Source organism: Acipenser ruthenus, chromosome 34, assembly GCF_902713425.1.
Source record: "Acipenser ruthenus chromosome 34, fAciRut3.2 maternal haplotype, whole genome shotgun sequence".
NCBI classification, from domain to species: domain Eukaryota; kingdom Metazoa; phylum Chordata; class Actinopteri; order Acipenseriformes; family Acipenseridae; genus Acipenser; species Acipenser ruthenus.
In genome coordinates this window covers 5,910,382-5,932,884 of record NC_081222.1, presented here as the reverse complement: position 1 = coordinate 5,932,884, position 22,503 = coordinate 5,910,382, and the positions used below count along the sequence as shown (strand labels likewise).

Here is a 22,503-nt window from a genome sequence, read left to right as displayed (position 1 = left end):
TCCCTAATCCATGTGCATGCATTTCCTTGAATCCATACTGCGTTCAGTTTGAGAATTAATCTTTTATGCAGGACTTTGTCAAAAGCTTTCTGGAAATCTAAATAAACCATGTCGTATGCTTTGCAATTATCCATTTTCAATGTTGCATCCTCAAAAAAGTCAAGTAGGTTAGTTAGACACGATCTCCCTTTCCTAAAACCATGCTGACTGTCTCCCAGGATATTGTTACCATATAGGTAATTTTCCATTTTGGATCTTATTATAGTTTCCATAAGTTTACATATAATAGAAGTCAGGCTTATTGGTCTGTAGTTACCTGGTTTGGTTTTGTCTCCCTTTTTGTGGATCGGTATTACGTTTGCTATTTTCCATTCTGTCGGTACAACCCCTGTGTCAAGAGACTGTTGCATGATCTTGGTTAGCGGTTTGTAAATAACTTCTTTCATTTCTTTGAGTACATCCGGCCCAGGGGATTTGTTTATTTAAGAGCTCCTAGTCCCTTTAACACTTCTGCCTCTGTTATGCTAAAGTTATTTAAAATTGGATAGGAACAGGTCGACATGTGGGGCATGTTGTCCGTGTCCTCCTTTGTAAAAACCTGTGAAAAGTAATCATTTAATATATTTGCTACTTTTTTTTCTTCATCTATGATTTTGCCATTTGTGTCTCTTAGACATTTAACCTCCTCTTTGAATGTTCTCTTGCTGTTATAATATTGGAAAAACATTTTGGAATTGGTTTTAGCCCCCTTAGCAATATTGATTTCTATCTCTCTCTTGGCCTTTCTAACTTCCTTTTTGACTTGTGTTTGCAGTTCCAAGTACTCTTTCTGTGTACTTTGTTTTTGGTCCCTTTTAAACGCTCTGTAAAGTGCCTTTTTTCGCTGAATATTTTTTTAAATTGATCTATTAAACCATTTTGGCCATTTTGTTTTAGATTTAGATTTGTCTACTTTTGGGATGTAATTGTTTTGCGCCTCTAGTACTACATTTTTAAAAAACAGCCATCCTTTTTCTGTGGATGTTTTCTCTATTTTACTCCAATCTACTTCTGTTAGTCTCTGTTTCATACCTTCATAGTTTTCCTTTCTAAAATTGTAAACCTTAGCTTTAGTCATTACTTTTGGGGTTTTAAAAAACACTTCAAATGAGACCATGTTGTGGTCTGAGTTTGCCAGTGGCTCTCTGACCTCTGTTTTAGTTATTCTGTCTTCATTATTTGAAAAGACTAAATCAAGGCATGCCTCCCCTCTAGTCGGTGCCTTGACAAATTGCGTTAGGAAGCAGTCATTTGTCATTTCCACCATTTCAGTTTCGTCCGTCGTGCCCCCATCGGGTTTTCCCATTTTATACAGGGGAAGTTGAAATCCCCCATTAGTATGGCTTCTCCTTTTGTACACGCATTTCGAATGTCATTGTACAACAGATTATTTTGCTCAGCGTCTGAATTTAGCGGTCTATAGCATGCTCCTATTATTATGCCCTTTGAATTTGTGTCCATTATTCGGACCCATATTGATTCTGCATTGTTTTCTTTGTCCTGATTTAACACCTGGGCGTCAAGACTATTTCTTATGTATAGCACTACCCCTCCACCTCTTCTGTCCTGCCTGTCTTTCCTATATAGTGTGTACCCACTAATATTATATTTGTCTCCATCACTCTCAGACAACCAAGTTTCTGTAACACCTATCACATCGTAGTTACTTGTTAGTGCAGTAGCTTCAAGTTCTAACATTTTGTTTCTGAGACTTTTAGCATTAAGATAAATACATTTAATAGTTGTCTTACCTGAGTTGTTGCCCTTGTTTTGATGTGGTCTCCCTTCTGTTTTTTTGTTTTCTCCCCCCCTTCCTTTCTAGCGAGCTTTCTGGAAAAAAAGAATAGTTAGGTGGAGAAGCCTCAATCAGGGAAACATTGTCATTCGGTCCAAGCCAAGTTTCAGTTAAAGAGAGAATATCAATGTTGTAATCCTGAATAAAATCATTAATTACCTGAGCCTTATTAGACAGACCTGACATTAAATAAACCTAGGTAAATTGGTCCAATCAAGAACATGTGATTGAGCAGGGGTAATAGGAATTTGACAAAGGTGTAGTGTCAGGTTGGGTCATAATATCATTCTGTTTATGAAATTAACAGAAATTGAATATACAGGGGGGTCCTAAGCCATTCTGGAGAAGTGGTTTGAATTCACCATCATTGAATAAATCCTGTGGCGCCAGGGGTGTCTTCCAAAAGGTAAAAAACATATGGTTTTGAATGCTTTGACACCAGCCAACAGGGGCAAAACAGTGGACCAATTGAGAACACTGGGCCGTCTTGGAATGAGAACAATGGGAAAACAAGCAAAGCTCCAAATAAACAGACTATCCAATCACCGGGGTGAAAAGAGGATTAGAAAAGGATGAGCGTAACTTTCAATCAGGGCTACCTGACGCACAGAACAAGGCTCTGTACTTTGACAATTTGAAGACCTGCAGCCTGCGATCAGCTTGAACAGAGATACCGTTTTTGGAAACTCTGATACGGGATAACGACCCCAGTGTTTGCCTTGGTGTGGGAGTCCGCCGCGTAAGACGTCTAAAATCCTAAAAGTACTTGGAATCAAATCTCTAACTTAGCCCTGATTGATCATCGGAGGAAGATAGTTGGACATAATATTTGAAGTCGACAGAGATTGAAATATATTCAGTCTGTTATTAAGCTAGCAGTGCTGGTGTCTGCAGTGGAATATCCCAGATATACTCGGACGTAGAGTGCACGTCGTGTGGAGGATTTGCTGTTTCAGTAGAATACCTAAATAGTTAATGACTTGTTTTTGCAAAAACATTTATTTTGTCTCCTGGTGTGGAGACGCAACACAAGAAGACAGGCCCCGGAATTTGAACTTTCCTTGCCTGCATGAGAGCCTTTGAGTGCCTGTTTTGATGAGATACAGACACGCTGGAAGAGGCAGCGAAAGTATTCAACACATAGAGTTCTTATGAACTTGGGAATAAGCAGACCTTAAAGTAAAATTAACATTTTGTTTGAGGTAGAATGCAAGAAAAGTATTATTGCTTTCAATTCATGCTTTAGTAAATGTTTGTTGTATGTGATTTATACAAGTTTTACAAGGCAATTATAATTCTGCTAGAATCCAAATGAGCTGTCTTGATAGTAGATAATTCTCGCAAGGTTGACTGGACGCGAAGAGCGTCTTCATCTCACAAGAGTGAGAATTGCCTTCTGAACCAAAACATCTAGACTGTGGCAAAGTGGTTTGCAGTGCGCAGATGTAGAGGTGATGCAACGCTCAAACAGATGACAAACAACGAAGTTCACTGTCCAAACAATCCTTTATTTTGTAATCCAGGTTGTTTGGCGACCGTAAATAATAGTAGCTGGCAATACACAACAATGTGTACTGCACAGTTAAAACCACGTTACAGCCAAGTGTGCTGTCAGCCGGGCTACCCTCAGACTGTAAGATGGCTGTGATCCTAGCCAGATGCTCTCGCCAGCTGGAGCTATAAATAACCACATCGTCATTATACGCTGTTGCATTCTCACGATGTGGGTGTAAGACCTGGTCCATTAGTCTCTGAAAGGCAGTGGGCGCACCATGTAGCCCAAATGGCAAGGTTATAAAATGGAACAGACCATCAGGAGTAGAAAATGCAGTTTTCTCTTGTGAACTGCGGGTTAACCCTTTGCGGTCCATTGTCGGACTGGGTCCGACATTGCAATTATTCCTCACAGGTCCTTTGTCGGACTGGGTCCGACATCATTATAGCAACGCAATAAACGGGTGTTTAGTCGTTTTTTCTCCGGAAAAAGCCGAGAAAACCATTCAATTGCCGAGTGGTAGCGACAGGAGCCGAGACAAGTCGGGGAAAAAAAAAAAAAAAAAAAAAAAAAGGCGTATTTCATGAATAGTCATACATGGTATCAGGTATCAGATAATGGGCGTCCATAGTAAACAAGCTGGCTAAGTGCGTCAGCGCACTGAGACTATCATGGACATTTGCAGAGCTTTTTTCAGATGTTATAGTAATAAAATAATGACTTGGATCGCATTATTGAGGAGTTTGGTGATAAAACGAGTGATCTGGAGATGATCGATCGGTATGTACGACTATTATTATTATTATTATTATTATTTATTTCTTACATAGCTGAACGCTATAGCAAACAAAAGGCTGGGGCGGGGCTGGAGATGCCTAGTGTGTGCTTTGTTGATATGCAGGGCCATTTAAACCCGTTTGACTGTGAAAAAAAATACTTTTAAACAGCGCATATAAAATTAACTGCGCGTGTGAAAATTAATTAGACCTGGCGTGCCTGACGCGCGATTAATAAATGGACCGCAAAGGGTTAATGGGATCTGCCAATATCCCTTTGTCAGGCCCAATGTTGAGATGAACCTCGCCGTCCCCAGTCTATCAAACAGTTAGTCGACCCAAGGCATGGAGTATGCATCGAACTTGGCAATAGTGTTGACCTTCCAAAAATCTACACAGAAGCTATTGGTGCTGTTCTTTTTGGTGACTATCACAATCGGACTGCACCATTTGCTCCTGGAAGGCACAATCACCCCAAGTTCTAGCATCGCCCACACCTCTTTGCTAACGCCACTGCGTTGACTTTCCGGGACTCTGTAAGGTCTCTCTCGACCCGTGAGCCCTGGGGGAGTGATAACGACATATTCAACAAGGTTAGTTCTGCTGGGCAAATCAGAAAAAAACATCCCTGAAATCCTCAATTAACTTACGCAGATCTCTTTTCTGATCTGGAAGTAACTGTTCCCCCATCTGAATGTCTCTGGGGCTAGGGGCCTCTATACAGGGTCCTAAATCATCCTCTACCTTGCCTGGGGCTATAAATAAGGCCTCCCTTGCCTGCCAAGGCTGCAATAAATTGATATGATAAATTTCACGTTCATTGCATAAGAACATAAGAAAGTTTACAAACGGCCCATCTTGCTCATTTGGATGTTAGTAGCTTATTGATCCCAGAATCTCATCAAGCAGCTTATTGAAGGATCCCAGGGTGTCAGTTTCAACAACATTACTGGGGAGTTGGTCGGTCGATTGGCACAGGACAATTTAAAATCAGCTCAGCATCGGCAAGAGCAGCAGTACAATGAAAATGCACGCATTCAGACTTTTCGGCCAGGAGGCAAGGTACTGCTGCTCCTTCCTACATTGGAATCGAAACTGTGATCTGGCTGCCTAATTTCATAATTTACCTTCCCTATAGCCCAAATCACCTCATATGGCCCCTGCCATTTAGCACACAGTTTCGATTCCGATGTAGGAAGGAGCAGCAGTACCTTGTATCCTGGCCGAAAAGTCTGAATGCATGCATTTTTATTATACTGCTGCTCTTGCCGAAGCTGAGTTGATCTTAGATTGTCCTGTGCCAATCGACTGACCAAATCCAGGCGATCTCTCAGTAGGAGCACATGCTTCACTACATTTTTGGACATGCCTTTATGCTCCTTCCACCCCTCTCTCACCGGATCGAGGATGCCGCAAGGCTGTCGGCTGTACAAGACTTGAAGGGGGAGAATCCTGTCGAACTCTCACTGCGAAAAGCAGGTAGAGAAGAAGTGTTGCCAATGTTTTTGCTCTTGGATCACAAAACATCTCAGCATCTGCTTTTGGGTCTGATTGAAACGTTCCACCAAAAACCGTCTGGCTGTGGATAAACAAGTTTCGGATGGGACGTATTTTTAGTATTTTGTATTCTTGCTGTAACCTTTGAGACAAGAAGTTAGTTCCATGATCAGTTAATATCTCTTTGGGGCTTCCTACTTTCAATATAATCTGCACTAGTTATTTGGCTATCGCAGATTGCACTGCGTCTAGGTATACGCATATATTGGTGGTGGTAGATTATGCAACGCGATATCCAGAAGCATCTGCGATAGCCAAAGAACTAGTGCAGATTATATCGAGAGTAGGAATCCCCAAAGAGATATTAACTGATCAGAAGGTAGCAAAGGGCCTACAATGTCCACCGCAATGCGTTCAAAGGTAGTGGAAATGATTGGCAGTGGGACCAAAGGGGCGGGGTGCACTCAACCCGGCGCTACTCGCTGGCAGTCTGGGCATGTGGCTACCTATTTCGACATATCTTTATGAAGTCCTACCCAATAAAATCGGGCCAATATGCGTTCCCTAGTTTTATCAGCTCCGAGGTGTCCCGAGAAAGGGATATCGTGTGCAAGCCTCATGACCTCAATCCGATAAGAGTGGGGAATCATTAATTGTGTTACAGGCTGCCCTGTTCCCGTGGCAGGGTTGACTCTATATAATAATTGCCCCTTGATAATGAAATGTGGATATACTAGCCGCCCAGCGCATTCAACATCCTTACCTTCAATAAACCGGACCAGCCCCCAAGTGTGCACCAGTGTGGAATCTTTTTTCTGGTCCCACACTAGGTCCGCACTTCGGTCCCACATGTCCGATATATTGAGAGGGGCTGGAGTAGCCTCTGCCCTGAATGGCCTAGTAACCTTGCCCTCTTGGTCACACTGCGTACCGACTCCCTTTGTTTGGCGTTTGCTACCAGCCGAGCTTTCTCCCACCAGACCCCAATCTCGTCTCAGTGGTGTTCCCTCCCAATTTTCGATCTGTCTCTGTCTTTTTGTTTTTCTAGGACGAAAAGTAGGGGAAAACAAATCAGTTATAAAGGGGAAAACCTCACCAATCGGTTCCCCTTTTCTTTTTTTCTGCCACGTTTACGTGTGTGACCGGGGCTGCCATTAATTTCACCAATTCTGTATAGTTTGGCCAGTCCCAGCCCAGAATTACTGGGTGTGGTAGTCTTTCCGCCATCCCCACTACCAGATGGCGTTTTATCAGTCCCACAGATAAGTATACTTTTAGTATGGGGTATGTCGCCGTGTCTCCATGGATACAAAAGATAGCCACCTGTCCTTGTGGCTGCCACGACACACCGTCCAAGAAAGCTGTTCGAATTAAGGTCTGCTCACACTCTGTGTCCAATAATGTATGGGTTTTCACTTTCCCTATTGCACTGGATCGCTAATCAGCTGTCGGGAGCGGGGTGTCGTTGTTTAAGTTTTCCTTTCTGTACTGCTTAGTTTAGTTAATTTCTACTTTAGTTTAGTTGTTGCACCTTTATTTTTCCTTTAGTTTTATTTCCAATAACTGTTCATTTGTATTCATTAGAAGTGGTGTCCAGTCGGATTATTTCAATATAGGTTGGTCCTACATAATTTTGAATTCAAATAAGGTATTATATGATTATAACTTAAACTAGTCCAACAAAAGTTACTGTAGCACACACCTCTGTTTAATGGCAGGATACTTTAACCTGAATTTTACATGCCTCTTTAGATCCCCCTCCCCCCCCTCCCCAGTTCCTAGTTTAAATACCCTGCAAGGTGATGTTCGATGTTATCAGCTACCCTGCTTGCCCCGGGCCAATTTAGGTGCAGTCCATCTTTCCTGTAATATCTATTTCTTTTCCAAAAGCAATCCCAGTTGTTTATAAATCCCAGCCCTTCTTGCACACACCAACCAGCCAGCCAAGTATTTAAGGCCCTAATTCTACTGAATACTTCATCCCCACCACCAGCAACAGGTAGTAGACATGAGAGAATAATTCTGCATTCTAACTTTTTCAGCTGTCTTGTTAATGATTTAAAGTCCTCTTTCAGAATCTCAGATTATGTCATTTGTACCAGCATGTACAATGACCACAGACTTTTTTTTGTGATTTAATAGTCTGTGCACTCTTGAATCAATAATGATTTCCATTGCATAAGAGTAGATGTTAAAACTTCATGCTGATTTAAACTCGGCTCTCGCCAAAATAAGCACCAACTAAGACGTAGCTTTAGAGTAAACTGTGATCCATCTGCGTCTCCATCCAGACCATCGGCATGCTGATCCAGACCACAGACAATATCTGGTCGAAGGTTAGTGATAGCAATCTCACGTGGAAAAATAAGCCGTTGACCAACATCTGCCAGGATTTTCCAGTCTCTAGCAGCTTCCAGTTGTTGTGGGCGAGGCTTGGTTTTAACACCTTTTCTTGGTGGTTGCTCCCTTGGGTGGAGGAATGTTGTCTTTTGTGCGTAATGTTTTGATGGAACTGGTGGCAACTTGTTGGTCATGTTACGCTTGTCTTCCAATGCTAAGGCCAAACATCGCAGCACCTGGTCATGGCGCCAACTGATCCTGCTCTGTTCCATTGTCCATAGGTCTTGCCAGCCGATCTCGCGTTGTTCCACACTCTCTCATCTCATCCATTCTCCCTGCTTGGCCTGGGAAACGACCTTTACGCACCTCATCCTCTCCTCCTGCTTTTGCATCTCGTTGACTGCCAGCTTCCTCCATTGAGCTTGGGCTGCCTTGTGCCATGTAGGAGGAGCTGAACTGAGACCAAGACCCCCTCTTCCATGCTGAACTTGCCCCATGATATCACTGATTTGAAGGGCAGCCTTTGCATCTTCCACGGCTTTCTTTGCCGCCCACTTTCTTCCAGTTTTCAACACAGGTGCTGCCTCCCTTATGCATTTGTCGCGTGACTCTACTAATGTCATTTCCAGTCGGACCTTGGCGCACTTAAACTCCTCGGTTAGAGCGGAGACTGGTAGCTGCAGTATTTCTTTACCATAAAGTCCCACTCTGCTGAGGCAGCGGCGAACTCCCAACCATTTCCTGACGTATGAACTGATTAGATATACTTAACTTTTGCTCCAGGGAGGCAGGTAACAACCGTATTTACGGGATCTTTACGGCTAAAATCACTGTTGACATAGCGTATAATTGAATCACCTACTAAGAACACCTCACCCCTGTGTTCATCCAGCACTAGGTCGTCATTGCTCAGTGCTAGGAATCTATTAGCTAGATCAATCTCCTCTCTATGTTGACTGCTCAGTGTCGTCCTCCTCTTCGTACTTAAAATGTTATGGTAACACATTGAATTACATACCGCTTTGTCGTATTCCATGTACTTAACAAAAACCTCACAATTTTTAGAATGTTGACATTTTGAAATCAAACATGAATTATGGCTTCTGGTAGACTTTTGCGAAATCATTTGGTCATTTCTTTGGTTACATGATGTTAAATAAAAGATAAAAAATATGTTCATATAGTTTCTTTTTTTTTTTTTCTCAATTCTAAAATTCAAGGTGATGCAAAACTTTTGGCCGTAGCTGTACAGCACAGTCGTAAAATCAAATGAATAACCTAGTGCACTTTCTTTTTACTTTGGCCTATAGGCTTCCAGTAACAAAGCAAATCATGCTACTGTATTACACATACTGTACAATGCTAAAAAAAAACCAAAAAACATACTTTTAAATTGAAACTAAATGATTTAAGCACATTTTCTTTTACAGTAGCCTACTTAGTACACAAAACAGATCATGGTGCTACATTAACATGTTATGATACTATACAATAGAGGTCTTCACAAGTCCAAATGAATCAACCCGACCACAAACCGACAGTTATTGACCCGACCCAATGTAAAATTCTTGTTATTAGACCCGGATCCGACCCAGCCCTAAAAAACAGTGGAACACTTTTATTTCCCCAGCTTAGTATATGCACTGACTAGATACAGTATTAAAGCAGTGTTTTTTTCCAGTCAACCTGGAAATCTGGCTGAACTACAGACAGTGTTTATTCCATCATGAACCTACACAGAGGACTGCAAAATGAAATATATAATATGTTTGTGTAAAAGATACAAAGACAAATATATTATCTGCTCTTAATTGTATTATTACTTGTACTGTGATACTTGAATTGTATTTGCTTACGATTGTAAGTCGCCCTGGATAAGGGCGTCTGCTAAGAAATAAATAATAATAATAATAATAATAATATCTGAAAATCAAATGAACTGAAGTACAATCTCATAAATGCATGATTTTATTACAAACTTAACAAGATCAAATGGAATTGAGATGTAAAATTTCTGTTTTGCAAAACTTGTTTTCCTTCTTTGTCCACAATAATAACAAGTGATTCCCACACCGCAGATTAACATTTTTCAATGAGCTTTTGTTCATGGAATTTCTTTCAGGCCCTTCATAAACAAATGATCTAATAGAAACACCTTCGATATGAGTCACATGTGTGCTGCTGCGCTTTACAAGCTGTGCCATGCGCTACTGACGGAAGCCAATCCACGCAACAGGAATTATAAACAATAATTTTTAGCACCAAAGAGAGCCTCTTTAATAGTAATCAACAGTTTGTGTATTACTGAGTAAACAAAATCGGACCCGGGTCCAGGTAGACCCGTGAAGACTTCTACTATACGGTACATATACTGCATGTAGGAAGTGTGAGAGTGGGGGGTGGCTGTGTACATGCATTGTGAGATCTCTCCCCCCTCTGTAACCCCCCCTCTCTCTCTCTCTTCAGGTGCAGCAATTGCAGCAGGTCCCAGTGCAGCATGTCTACTCAAACCAGGTTCAATATGTAGAGGCAGGAGATGCCAGCTACACCACCAGCACAATGTGAGAGAATCCCCACAGCCCCGCACAGTTCCACACCACTCCCGACAGCCCCCCACAGCTCCACAGCCCCCACAGTTTCGCACAGCTCCACTGCCCCCCACAGCCCTCTACAGCTCAACACAGCTCCATAGCCCTCCACAGATCCGCACAGCTCTACAACCCCCCACAGCCCTCCTTAGCTCCACAGCTCCCCACACAACTCTGGCAGATACAAACTAGAAAACACTCAATAGTCTTATTCAATGTCAAATCGATTCAAAATGAAATGACAAACACAGCGTTTAGCCCAAAAAAGTCTTCAGTTAGTTTCTTGATATTTATAAAACCTAAAAAAAATAATATCTTGAAATTCTAGAAAGAAAAGCATATGATTTTGAAGGAATAAGCTCAGCTGCTAAGTAATATTGACCTAGACCCTAACCTTAACAATTATTAATTGTTATTTTTTACAGATAGTTACCAGCTTTATTAAAGTGAGCACAAATGCTGACAATGAGTGTTTATGAATAGTGGAAACGTAGTTCTATAATCTCATTCTTCTCCCTTTCTCTCTCTCCCCCTCCCTCTCTCCACAGTCGCTCCAGCAGCTACCCCTACTCTGAGACCCCCTTATACAGCCAGAGCGCGGACCCCCCCTATTACGAGTCTGGGGGCTCAGGGTCACAGGTCAGCACCCCTGTGACCTCTCAGGCCGTGCCCAGCGCCAGTGGGGCAGTGCCCATGTATGTGTCCGGGGGGCAGATCGTAGCCAATCCCAGCACAGCAGGGGCGGGGCCAGCGGCGGGGCAGGGAGGAAACACAGCGACGGCAGTGGCAGCAGGAAGCTACGTCATCCAGGGGGGGTACATGCTGGGCAGTGCCAGCCAGAGCTACTCACACACCACCCGGGCATCTCCTGCTACTGTGAGTATCAAAATACATAGCCACACACCCAGAGATACACACGCACACACACACACACACACACACACACACACACACACAACAGTGCCAGAACTACTCACACAGAGATACACACACACACACACACACACACACGAAACAAAAAGTACCATAGTAAAAGCACAGCAAATTGTCATATAGCACAGTGAAAGCATTGTAAAGCATAGGTAAGCATTATAAAGCCTAGAGAGGTACGGTAAAGCATATTAAAAAACATGACAAACCATGGTAAATGCAGAGTATAACCATGGGAAAAGCACGGGCAAATGTACTGTGGTAAACATAAGACACAGCTACACACACACACGTTTGCATTCCTATATTTGTGGGGACATTTCATTGACTCTCACTATATTTTTATTTACTATTTCTAACTCCAGTCAGACAAAACTCCACACAGCGTGCAAGTCGACAACAAACCAAATATTTGGACTAAGAAAATAAAAAAAAAAGTGTATATATATATATATATATATATATATATATATATATATATATATATATACACAGTGCCTTGCGAAAGTATTCGGCCCCCTTGAACTTTGCGACCTTTTGCCACATTTCAGGCTTCAAACATAAAGATATGAAACTGTAATTTTTTGTGAAGAATCAACAACAAGTGGGACACAATCATGAAGTGGAACGAAATTTATTGGATATTTCAAACTTTTTTAACAAATAAAAAACTGAAAAATTGGGCGTGCAAAATTATTCAGCCCCCTTAAGTTAATACTTTGTAGCGCCACCTTTTGCTGCGATTACAGCTGTAAGTCGCTTGGGGTATGTCTCTATCAGTTTTGCACATCGAGAGACTGAAATTTTTGCCCATTCCTCCTTGCAAAACAGCTCGAGCTCAGTGAGGTTGGATGGAGAGCATTTGTGAACAGCAGTTTTCAGTTCTTTCCACAGATTCTCGATTGGATTCAGGTCTGGACTTTGACTTGGCCATTCTAACACCTGGATATGTTTATTTGTGAACCATTCCATTGTAGATTTTGCTTTATGTTTTGGATCATTGTCTTGTTGGAAGACAAATCTCCATCCCAGTCTCAGGTCTTTTGCAGACTCCATCAGGTTTTCTTCCAGAATGGTCCTGTATTTGGCTCCATCCATCTTCCCATCAATTTTAACCATCTTCCCTGTCCCTGCTGAAGAAAAGCAGGCCCAAACCATGATGCTGCCACCACCATGTTTGACAGTGGGGATGGTGTGTTCAGGGTGATGAGCTGTGTTGCTTTTACGCCAAACATAACGTTTTGCATTGTTGCCAAAAAGTTCGATTTTGGTTTCATCTGACCAGAGCACCTTCTTCCACATGTTTGGTGTGTCTCCCAGGTGGCTTGTGGCAAACTGTAAACGACACTTTTTATGGATATCTTTAAGAAATGGCTTTCTTCTTGCCACTCTTCCATAAAGGCCAGATTTGTGCATTATACGACTGATTGTTGTCCTATGGACAGAGTCTCCCACCTCAGCTGTAGATCTCTGCAGTTCATCCAGAGTGATCATGGGCCTCTTGGCTGCATCTCTGATCAGTCTTCTCCTTGTATGAGCTGAAAGTTTAGAGGGACGGCCAGGTCTTGGTAGATTTGCAGTGGTCTGATACTCCTTCCATTTCAATATTATCGCTTGCACAGTGCTCCTTGGGATGTTTAAAGCTTGGGAAATCTTTTTGTATCCAAATCCGGCTTTAAACTTCTCCACAACAGTATCTCGGACCTGCCTGGTGTGTTCCTTGTTCTTCATGATGCTCTCTGCGCTTTAAACGGACCTCTGAGACTATCACAGTGCAGGTGCATTTATACGGAGACTTGATTACACACAGGTGGATTCTATTTATCATCATTAGTCATTTAGGTCAACATTGGATCATTCAGAGATCCTCACTGAACTTCTGGAGAGAGTTTGCTGCACTGAAAGTAAAGGGGCTGAATAATTTTGCACGCCCAATTTTTCAGTTTTTTATTTGTTAAAAAAGTTTGAAATATCCAATAAATTTCGTTCCACTTCATGATTGTGTCCCACTTGTTGTTGATTCTTCACAAAAAATTACAGTTTCATATCTTTATGTTTGAAGCCTGAAATGTGGCAAAAGGTCGCAAAGTTCAAGGGGGCCGAATACTTTCGCAAGGCACTGTATATATATATATATATATATATATACACACTGAGTGTACAAAACATTAGGAACACCTCCTCTTTCCATGAAATAGACTGACGAGGTGAATCCAGGTGAAAGCTATAATCCCTTATTGATGTAACCTGTTAAATCAACTTCAATCAGTGTAGATGAAGGGGAGACAGGTTAAAGAAGGATTTTTAAGCCTTGACACAATTGAGACATGGATTGTGTACTGTATGTGTGCCATTCAGAGGGTAAATGGGCAAGACAAAAGATTTAAGTGCCTTTGAACGGGGTATGGTAGTAGGTGCCAGGCACGCCGGTTTGAGTGTGTCAAGAACTGCAATGCTGCTGGGTTTTTCATGCTCAGCAGTTTCCCGTGTGTATCAAGGATGGTCCACCACCCAAAGGACATCCAGCCAACGGCAGGCCAGTGGTCGAAAACGGCTCATTGATGAAAGAGGCCAAAGGAGGCTGACACAAATTGTGCAGAGCAACAGACGGGCTACAGTTAATCAACTGACAGTCCAGTACAACATTGGTGCTGAAAGACCCATAAAAGAATGCACAACTCGTCGTACCTTGACACGAATGGGGTATGGCAGCCGACGACCTAACAGAGTTCCACTTCTTTCAGCAAAACACAAGAAACTGCAGTTGCAGTGGGCTAAGGAACGAAAACACTGGACACTGGAGGATTGGAAAAACATTGCCTGGTCTGATGAATCCCGGTTCTTGCTGTTTCACGCTGATGGGAGGACTAGGGTATGGAGAAAACCACATGAGTACATGCATCCATCATGCCTGCGTGTCAACATTGCAGGCTAGTGGTGGTGGTGTGATGGTGTGGGGTGTGTTTTCATGGCACACATTGGGCTCCTTAATAAAAGTGGAGCAACGTTTGAATGCCACAGGATATCTGAACATCATTGCCAATCAGGTGCATCCCTTCATGGCAGCAGTGTATCCATCTGCTAATGGATTTTTTCAGCAGGATAATGCTCCATGCCACAAGGCTAGGATTGTCCAGGAATGGTTCCATGAACATGACCGTGAATTCAGCTTACTGCAGTGGCCTGCCCAGTCACCAGATCTCAATCCAATTGAGCATCTGTGGGATGAGATGGAACAAGCTATTCGGAGTAGAGATCCACTACCAGCCAACTTGACACAACGGTGGGAAGCATTGGAGTCAACGTGGGCCAGCATCCCTGTGGAACGCTTTCGACACCTTGTAGAGTCCATGCCCCGACGAATTGAGGCTGTTCTATATATATATATATATATATATATATATATATATATATATATATATATATATATATATTATTATTATTATTATTATTATTATTATTATTATTATTATTAATTTATTTATTTTCTAAGGCATATTTAGTTCTTAAAAACACGTTTTACAAAATGTCCCCACAATGTCGTTATTTCAGGAGTTGTGGGGACATTTTCTCAAATTTTGTCCGCACATTAATAGTAATACCTGCCCACACACACACACACACACAGTGCAAAACGTTTTGCTTCTTGCTTTGGAATAATACAGTGTTGTCAATGTATGTGTGGATTAACACCTGTCTGGTATTGTATCAGGAAGTTGTTAGCGGATTGCCCCTCTAGTTTCTGACTGCTCCCCCTCTTGTCAGGTGCAGTGGCTGCTGGATAACTACGAGACTGCGGAGGGCGTGAGTCTGCCCCGCAGCACGCTATACTGCCACTACCTGCTGCACTGCCAGGAGCAGAAACTGGAGCCCGTCAACGCAGCATCATTTGGGAAACTCATCCGATCAGTGTTCATGGGGCTGAGGACCAGGAGGCTGGGCACCAGGTACTATGCATAGACATACACATACACTGGAGCAGGTACTGTATACAAAACAACATTCACACACTGAAGCAGGGGCAATACACACATACTGAAACACAGATCAACATAAACACACACACTGAACCACAGACTGCGCGCACACACACAGACACACACACTGAAGTAGATACTGTACACAGAACACAATGAACTACGAGACTGTACACACACACTGAGGCTGGTAGTGTAAACAAGTACAACAACACACACACTGAAATAGTTACTGTACACAGAACAACAACAACAACTTCCAATTTATTAGAGCCTTTCATGCCACGGAACCTCATCTAAGCGCTTCACAGAATAGTTTAAAACTAGTGCAGACAGAAGGACGGATACGGACACAAAACCAATAACGGTAAGAAAAAATAAAACAACAACAAAACTGAACCTAGATAGTGTACAGCAAAAATGTAAGTTTTGACATACAGCTGCCTATGAACCAGGAGCCTGTACACACACGCACACACTGATCCAGGCTGATTGTGTGTTTCAGAGGGAACTCCAAGTACCATTACTACGGGCTGAGGATCAAAGCCAACTCCCCCCTGCTCAGACTGATTGAGGACCAGCAACACCTGGCCATGAGGCAGCAGCCCTTCTCTCAGAAACAGAGGTGAGACTGCACCCCCTATAACTCTCTGTCACTCCCAAACACACTCTCCCAGCAACACCTGACCATGAGGCAGCAGCCCTCTCAGAAACTGAAGTGAAATCACACCCCTATCACTCCCTAACACACTCTCCCAGCAACACCTGGCCACGAGGCAGCAGCCCTTTCAGAAACAGAGGTGAAATTACACCCCTATCACTCCCTAACACACTCCCAGCAACACCTGGCCACGAGGCAACAGCCCTTTCAGAAACAGAGGGGAAATCACACCCCTATCACTCCCTAACACACTCTCCCAGCAACACAAGGCCATGAGGCAGCAGCCCTTCTCTCAGAAACAGTGAGACCACACATCCCTATCACTCCCTAGCACTCGCTATCATTCCTTAACACACTCTCCCAGCAACACCTGGCCACGAGGCAACAGCCCTTTCAGAAACAGAGGTGAAATCACACCCCTATCAACCCCTATCACTCCCTAACACACTCTCCCAGCAACACCTGGCCATGAGGCAGCAACTCTTCTCTCAGAAACATGGGTGAGACAGCACCGCCTATCACTTGCTCTCACATTTTCCACCCTAGCCCCACTGCACCCTTACTGTCCCCTCGTGCAGTTGCATTCTGCACCCTACCTGTACCCCCTTTATCGCCCTGCACCCTACCTGTACCCCCTTTATCCCCCTGAACTCTCCCTGTCTCTAATCTCTCTCACCCTCATGCTGTTGCTGGCTGTTGTCCCCCTGTCTCCTCCCTGCCCCTACTCTCTCTGTCAACATCATGCTGTTGCTGGCTCTTGTCCCCACTCTCTCTCACCCTCATGCTGTTGCTGGCTCTTATCCACAGGCTCAAGCCTGTGCAGAAGGTGGAGGGGATGGCAAACGGCATGTCTCTGGGGGGGCAGCAGCAGCAGGGCTCGGGCCTGTCAGACATCAGCGCTCAGGTGCAACAGTACCAGCAGTTCCTGGGTAAGAAGACTGCAAAACCACACTACCATGAGTGCAGCAAGGCCAGATGAAGTATAATCCTGAATACTCATACCACAATGTTATAATAAAGCATGTTTACAGCTGTGTCTAGGAGTGAGGTTGAGAAACCACCCACCCACAACTACTGCAAGACTCCCCTTATAAAGGTTTTCCAAAGTAAACGCATAGCAAAGTGTAATAAAGCACAGTGAAAGCAGCATCAGCAGTTCTCGAGAGGCTGTTGTAGTCTCTACAGGCTACAACAGTTTAGTCAATAATCAAAGTTATGGATCACTCAACTTATCCTGTGCCCTGATGTCACCCTGCACTGCTGAACAGCAATACTAATCGCAGTAGCAATTTCTGAGTATGATTTTCATTTTTGTGATTCTATACTAAGTTAAAATAATTTAACTGATGAGTCATGTGTAGTCTTTTTAATGTATAGAGGGGTGGAAATAAGACTCCTATTGCATAGCAATTTCACCCATTCCAGGTTTTACTAGGAGTTGAATTAGCCACAGAGTATAGGTAACAAGCTTAGGTGTGCCTCATATTCAAATCTGGATTGGATCAAACTGCTATGCAATGGGATCCTTAATTCCATCCCTGGTATAGACAGTTAGTTAGATTTTGTACGGTCCTGCAGTAGATTCATTCCGCCCCAGATTCTGCCGTCAGATTAAAGACCATGCAACTCAAAGATGAAAAAACTGTTGGGAGGTGGAGAAAACACTAATGAAGTATTTTTGGGGATGGGGATGTGGAGAAATACATCAAAACCAGTGTGTCTTGAAGTGAACAATACTATGGCACACACTATTATTAGCTTATGTGTGGTGTGTAGAGGGTCTGGTATGGGGGGGGAGGGTGTTTGTCTGAGTCTGATCTCTCCCTTGCAGATGCCTCCCGCACTTTGCCTGAGTTTGCAGAGATCGACCTGCAGGGGAAAGCACTGCCTGATGGGATAGCAATGGAGCACATCAAGGCCTTTCACCTGCTGTACCGCGAGCACTGCGAGGTAGGCCGGCTGTCTGTCTGGGGCACTGTGAGCTAGAGGCGGGCTGAGTGCCTGTTTGTCTCACTGTCTGTCTGGGGTACTGCGAGGTACAGCTGTCTGTGTGTGTGTGTATGTATGTCACTGTGATTGTCTCTGTGCATGTGTGTAACTGTGTTTGTCTCTGGGGAGCTCTGGGGCACTGTGTCTTTCGGTATGTTAGTAGTTATAATAATAAAGCCCCCACCCACCCACCGCAGGCTATCTTGGATGTGATGATAAACTTGCAGTTCACTCTGGTGGAGACACTGTGGAAAACATTCTGGAGGTTCAGCGAGAGCCAGCCCAGCGACAGCACACCACTCCTAGTGTGAGTATTAACACACACACACACACACACACTGCATACTGCTACACACTCACACTGACACACAGCTAGTGTTAACGCACACACACAAACAAAAACACACTACAGCCAAAAGTTTTGCATCCCCTAAAATGTTGGGATTAAAACATTAAAAAAATAAATAAATAAATAAATAAATAAATAAAATAAAAAATCTTTTTTATTTTATTTATTTATTTTTTTAATGTTCTAATCCCAACATTTTAATATATATATATATACATCAACATAATTTAGATCTTTTATTTAACATCATGTAATCAAAGAAACAACAAAATGATATTGCAAAAGTCTACCGGAAGCCATAATAGTAGTACAGTATTTCATGTTAGATTTCGAAACGTCACATTTTTCGATTTTTGTCAGTTTTTTGTTAAGTATATGGAAAACTACAAAGCGAATTGTGATTCAATATGTTAACATAACATTATTCAGCAGGTTTAATTCAACTTTATGAAGCAAAATTAGTTCTAAAGGGTGATGCAAAACTTTTGGCCATAGCTGTACATGCACTACACACTGTTACACACTCACACACACACACTGCACCCTCACTTCACACAGTAACCTGCACACAGATTCACACATAGCTACACAACAATCCACACGCACACACAACTAAAGAACAGCCTCACAAACTTATACAACTATCAATAACACTATTACTAGGTTCATGTTTGAGGCCTTAACATGGATCAACAGTGATTTTTAAGCTGCTTACCTTAATATTTTGTCTATCTTTGTGTCTCTGTCTGCCTGTCTCTGACAGTCATGATGAGTCTGAGAAGAGGCTGCCGAAGGGCTGTCTGGTGGTCCTATGCAAGTATGATCCTGTGCTGCGCTGGACCAAAGAGTGCGACAACATGCTGTACCAGGGGCTAGTGGAGATCCTGATACCAGACGTGCTGAGACCCATCCCCAGTGAGACACACTGAGGAACACAGACTAAGACACACTGAGAAACAGACTGAGACACACTGAGAAACACAGACTGAGACACACTGAGAAACACAGACTGAGACACACTGAGAAACACAGACTGAGACACACTGAGAAACACAGACTGAGACACACTAAGAAACACGGACTGAGACACGCTGAGAAGCACAGACTGGAGACACACTGAGAAACAAAGACTCGAGACACACTGAGAAACCGATTGAGATCCACTGAGAAACACAGGCTGAGACACACTGAAAAATACAGAATGAGATCCACTGAGAAACACAGACTGGAGACACACTGAGAAACACAGACTGAGATCCACTGAGAAACACAGATTGAGACACACTGAGAAACACAGACTGGAGACACACTGAGAAACACAGACTGAGACACACTGAGAAACACAGACTGAGATACACTGAGAAACATAAAAACATAAGAATATGAGAAAGTTTACAAATGAGAGAAGGCCATTCGGCCCATCTTGCTCGTTTGGTTGTTAGTAGCTTATTGATCCCAGAATCTCTTCAAGCAGCTTCTTGAAGGATCCCAGGGCGTCAGCTTCAACAACATTACAGAGGAGTTGGTTCCAGACCCTCAAAATTCTCTGTGTAAAAAAAGTGCCTTCTATTTTCTGTTCTGAATACCCCTTTATCTAATCTCCATTTGTGACCCCTGGTCCTTGTTTCTTTTTTCAGGTCAAAGAAGTCCCCTGGGTCAACATTGTCTATACCTTTTAGGATTTTGAATGTTTGAATCAGATCGCCGCATAGTCTTCTTTGTTCAAGACTGAATAGATTCAATTCTTTTAGCCTTTTAGGTAATTTTCCATTTTGGATCTTATTATAGTTTTCGTAAGTTTACATATAATAGAAGTCAGGCTTATTGGTCTGTAGTTACCTGGTTTGGTTTTGTCTCCTTTTTGTGGATCGGTATCACTGAGAGACACCACTGAGAAACACAGACTGAAGGGGTGTTCACAGCGGACACGGCGCGCATGCCGACTGCTTGCACGCCGAGCTGCACTACTGTTCACACCAAACGCGGCAGGGTAAAGTCAGTGGGCGGTCCGTTGTTACGTCACGGCTGCAGGTACAGCTTTTGGTTGCAGAGCAACAAACAGTAAATGCCAGCGGGAAAATAAAAAACTCTTTTGACAGAACTGAAGACACTGACAAAAGACAAAACTGAGGAGCGAAACATTATAAATATTTTTTTATAAAACCTAATTGTAACCCCCACACCACCACAATCACCCCCCCTCCTTTTTTATTAATTTTGTTAAAATAGATGTACACCAAATAAAATGTTTTTCTTTATCTTTTAAAAGTCTGCAGTTAATTTATCCAAAAAAAAAAAAAGAAATGCTTACGCTATAGTAGCACCACAATCACCCCGAACGACACGACGCGGTGATCTGATTCAAACATTCAAAATCCTAAAAGGTATAGACAATGTCGACCTAGGGGACTTTTTTGACCTGAAAAAAGGAACAAGGACCAGGGGTCACAAATGGAGATTAAATAAAGGGGCATTCAGAACAGAAAATAGGAGGCACTTTTTTACACAGAGAATTGTGAGGGTCTGGAACCAACTCCCCAGTAATGTTGTTGAAGCTGACACCCTGGGATCCTTCAAGAAGCTGCTTGATGAGATTCTGGGATCAATAAGCTACTAACAACCAAACAAGCAAGGTGGGCTGAATGGCCTCCTCTCGTTTGTAAACTTTCTTATGTTCTTATAAAACCATTGCTTTTGCCGTGCGCCAGTGCCGCGCCGCATCCGGTGTGAACGCCCCTTGAGACACACTGAGAAACACAGACTGACACGCATTGAGAAACACAGACTGAGATCCACTGAGAAACACACACTGAGGTCCACTGAGAAACAGATTAAGATCCACTGAGAAACACAGACTAAGATGCTTTGAGGAACACATAATGAAACACTGAAAAACACTCCGATACACTGAGAAACACAGACTGAGACACTGAAAAACACAGATTGAGATCCACTGAGAAACACAGACTGATACACAGTGAAAAACACCGATAGACTGAGACACACTGAGATACACTAAGAAACACAGACTGATATGCACTGGGAAACACAGACTGACATGCACCAAGAAACTCAGAAAGTGATACACTGAGATCCACCGAGAAAAACATACTGAGACACTAAAAAACACTCAGATACACTGAGAAACACAGATGGGGACAGTGAAAAACAGTGAGACACTGAGAAACACAGACTGAGATCCACTGAGAAACACACTGAGATCGACTGAGATGCATTGAAAACACTGAGATATACAGACAGATACATTGAGAAACATTGCAAAACACAGACTGAGATACACTGAGAAACACAAACACAGACTGAGATCCTCCGAGAAACACAGACTGAGATACACTGAAAAACAGATTAAGATACTGAGAAACACAAACACAGACTGAGATCCTCCGAGAAACACAGACTGAGATGCACTGAGAAACAGATTAAGATACACTGAGAAACACAGACTGAGATACACTGAGAAACACAAACACAGACTGAGATCCTCCGACAAACAGACTGAGATCCTCCGAGAAACACAGACTGAGATACACTGAGAAATACAGTCTGAGACACACTGACACAACTTGCTGTACCAGAAGCTAGTGAAGATACTGATACTGGACGTGCTGAGACCCTTTCCCAGTGAGTCAACCAGACAACCAATTCACTGAGACACACACTAAGATACATACATACTGAGACAGACACACACACTCGTAGCCTATTCTAGAAAGGGTTAAGGCTCTTTTAATCTTTCCTTTATCTGTGTGAATAACTGTCCTCTCTCTCTCTCTCTCCCTGTCTGTCTGTCCGTCTGTCTGTTCCTCCAGGTGCCTTAACTCAAGCCATCCGTAACTTTGCCAAGAGTCTGGAGAGCTGGCTGACCAATGCCATGATGAACATCCCAGAGGAGATGGTGCGGGTCAAGGTGAGGGGTGGGGGTCAGCAGGGAGTCATGGCACAGTCTGAGCAGCACCGGTATTCTGCGCGTTGGTGTTAGTGTCCAGTGTGACAGGAATTTACAGGAGCGAGCGTGTTTGTGTAGACATGTCTGTGAGTAGTGTATA

At 43.0% G+C, this 22,503-nt stretch overlaps 1 protein-coding gene across 10 annotated transcripts in view; it reads left to right on the top strand.

The window, feature by feature from the left end:
- LOC117402130 (MHC class II regulatory factor RFX1-like) overlaps nucleotides 1-22,503 on the top strand; it is a 159,970-nt gene that overhangs the window by 60,281 nt on the left and 77,186 nt on the right. For 9 of the 10 annotated variants that reach the window (XM_059007276.1, XM_059007277.1, XM_059007278.1 and 6 more), the window contains 9 exons: nucleotides 10,409-10,503; nucleotides 11,079-11,406; nucleotides 15,226-15,407; nucleotides 15,943-16,062; nucleotides 16,906-17,027; nucleotides 17,930-18,048; nucleotides 18,285-18,394; nucleotides 19,200-19,351; nucleotides 22,267-22,364. In XM_059007276.1, coding sequence (XP_058863259.1) covers nucleotides 10,409-10,503; nucleotides 11,079-11,406; nucleotides 15,226-15,407; nucleotides 15,943-16,062; nucleotides 16,906-17,027; nucleotides 17,930-18,048; nucleotides 18,285-18,394; nucleotides 19,200-19,351; nucleotides 22,267-22,364 — 1,326 coding nt within the window. The remainder of the gene's footprint in view (nucleotides 1-10,408; nucleotides 10,504-11,078; nucleotides 11,407-15,225; nucleotides 15,408-15,942; nucleotides 16,063-16,905; nucleotides 17,028-17,929; nucleotides 18,049-18,284; nucleotides 18,395-19,199; nucleotides 19,352-22,266; nucleotides 22,365-22,503) is intronic. The other variant, XM_059007275.1, reaches the window with a different exon arrangement.